This window comes from Sorex fumeus, unplaced genomic scaffold, assembly GCF_029834395.1.
Source record: "Sorex fumeus unplaced genomic scaffold, SorFum_2.1 ptg000030l, whole genome shotgun sequence".
In the NCBI taxonomy this organism is placed as follows: domain Eukaryota; kingdom Metazoa; phylum Chordata; class Mammalia; order Eulipotyphla; family Soricidae; genus Sorex; species Sorex fumeus.
The window spans coordinates 14,387,570-14,389,979 of NW_026606087.1; the positions used below are offsets into that span (position 1 = coordinate 14,387,570).

General features: G+C 37.8%; 1 protein-coding gene across 1 annotated transcript; it reads left to right on the top strand.

Moving 5' to 3' along the window:
• The first annotated feature begins 327 nt into the window (after positions 1-327).
• LOC130025292 (olfactory receptor 52A1) lies at positions 328-1,266 on the top strand. The gene has a single exon (XM_056116248.1). It carries the CDS (start codon positions 328-330, stop codon positions 1,264-1,266), a length of 939 nt encoding a protein of 312 aa, XP_055972223.1.
• The last annotated feature ends 1,144 nt before the right edge of the window (positions 1,267-2,410 follow it).

A 2,410-nucleotide genomic window follows, 5' to 3' on the forward strand; every position in this document is an offset into this window, starting at 1 on the left:
TGAAAAAAAATAACAAGTCCACTTTCTTTACAGGTCTGCAAAGGAAATAGGTCAGTATTTTATTTCTTTACATGGGTATTTTGCTAATTCTATGCAATAGGCTTGTGCTCTTAGTAGCGTCATACTGTGATTCCATGCTGTGGCTGCTCCTCTGTAAGACAACAATGCTTCCTTATGGATCTGTCTTTTCATTTTAAATAAAATGTTCTCTAAGAGATTTATCAAAATCTAAAATACTAAATATTGTGACTTCAAGTTCAAACGGGATATAGAAGAGAAGTAGCACTGACTGCAAGAATTTTGTTTGCATCAAGTGATACAGACACTATGACTATTTCTAACATCACAATTTTCTTGCCATCTATGTTAACTCTAATTGGGATCCCAGGCCTAGAGTATATGCAATGTTGGATTGGAATTCCATTCTTTGCCATGTATCTCATTGCTATTATTGGAAACTCCTTCCTTTTGATCATTATCAAATTAGAACGCAGCCTCCACGAGCCCATGTATATTTTCCTAAGCATGCTAGGAATCACAGATATTGCACTTGCAACCAGCATTGTGCCCAAAATGCTTGGAATATTTTGGTTTCATGTACCAGAGATTTATTTTGATTCTTGCTTGCTTCAGATGTGGTTTATTCACACGTTTCAGGGTATAGAGTCAGGCATTTTGCTGGCTATGGCACTGGACCGTTATGTGGCTATCTGTTATCCACTAAGACATGCTTCAATCTTCACCCACCAGTTGATCACCAAAATTGGGATTATTGTGACACTTAGAGGTGCCATTCTTGTAGCCCCCTGCCTGATTTTGATAAAGTGCAGGCTTCAATATTATCACACAACAATAATTTCTCACTCCTACTGTGAGCACATGGCCGTTGTGAAACTGGCTGCAGAGGATGTTAAAATCAACAAAATTTATGGATTATTTGTTGCATTCACTGTTGCAGGATTTGACCTCATATTCATCACATTGTCCTATATGCAGGTATTTATTACAGTATTTCGTCTACCCCAGAAGGAGGCTAGGTTGAAAGCTTTTAACACATGCATTGCTCACATCTGTGTCTTCTTCCAGTTCTACCTCCTTGCTTTCTTTTCTTTCTTCACACATAGGTTTGGTTCTCATATCCCTCCTTATATACACATTCTCTTTTCCAGCATGTACTTGTTGGTTCCTCCTTTTCTCAATCCATTTGTCTATGGTGCAAAGACAAAGCAGATTCGAGTTAATGTGATAAAAATGTTATGTTCATAAAATTTTTGATTCATATTTTATATTTCTTCTTTGTGCAATTATAACATTTATCATGATCTTATTTATATTTCACATTTATTCTTTGTGCAGTTATAGCATTTAACATAAGTAAAACGTTACATGTTAATTCAAATGCTTGGTTTATATAATGTATGTTTTAAAATTTTCCAGTTTTATATTTTCAAATAAAAGCTGAATTTGCTTTGTAATATTTTCTGAAATAAATATGTAGTTTTTCTTAATCTTATTCCACATGATTGTCAGTCAATGTGCTTATGATCTTACTTAGATAATGAGAATACAAATGTTGAAGGGACAAAATGTTGAATGTACATTTTTCTCCTTTTGTGAGTCCCTAGCTTCGCTTCTTCACCTAAGAAAATTTCTTAGTGTCCAATTCTAAGGAAGAATCTGCATTTATAGTCTTGCAATTATAGCAGGTCAATAGAAAAACTTGTATTAATCTTCCTAAACTATTGGGGAACAGTTTTTCCCTAAGGTGCTGGAACCTGTTGTGCAAGGGTCCGGGCTGACCTGGGGTGAAAGATGATGGGAAAATGGAGCAACACCCTCCAGGAGCTGCCGATAGCTATTTACTTTATTGCCTATACACACATATTTCAAAGCGGGTCTCGGCTTACAGGAAGGTCCAATCACAGAAAGTTCGGCACTATTGGCCCATTATCTTTCCTACTCTGTTGTTCCCTGGTCCAATCCCTGTCAAGGTTAAATGCTGTGATTAGGGAGACCTTTCAAGCGTACGGGACAGTTTCTCTTTCTTGGGCACATGTGACTAGGAAGTTGAGTGAAGCTCAAGGCCAGATACCTGGTGCTGACACCCTGTTCTTGCCGACTTTGCCCAGATACTCCCTTCCAAGGGGCCTTCCTTCAGGACCGCTGTGCTAGGTCAGGTTTTATCTGCTCCAGTGACCGTCACCATGCTCCACACTGAACTCACCCTAAAACCAAAATAACAAAACATCCACAGAAAGAGACCAAAAGACAACTTCTAGACAGATTAAAGATGTAGAAATATCTTCTCCACAGACCAAGTATCATGGAGGTTAAGACAAGTAACATATATCCATTTGTATGAATTTTACACAGGGAGGACCATGCATGGAACACTGTATATGGCTAGAAC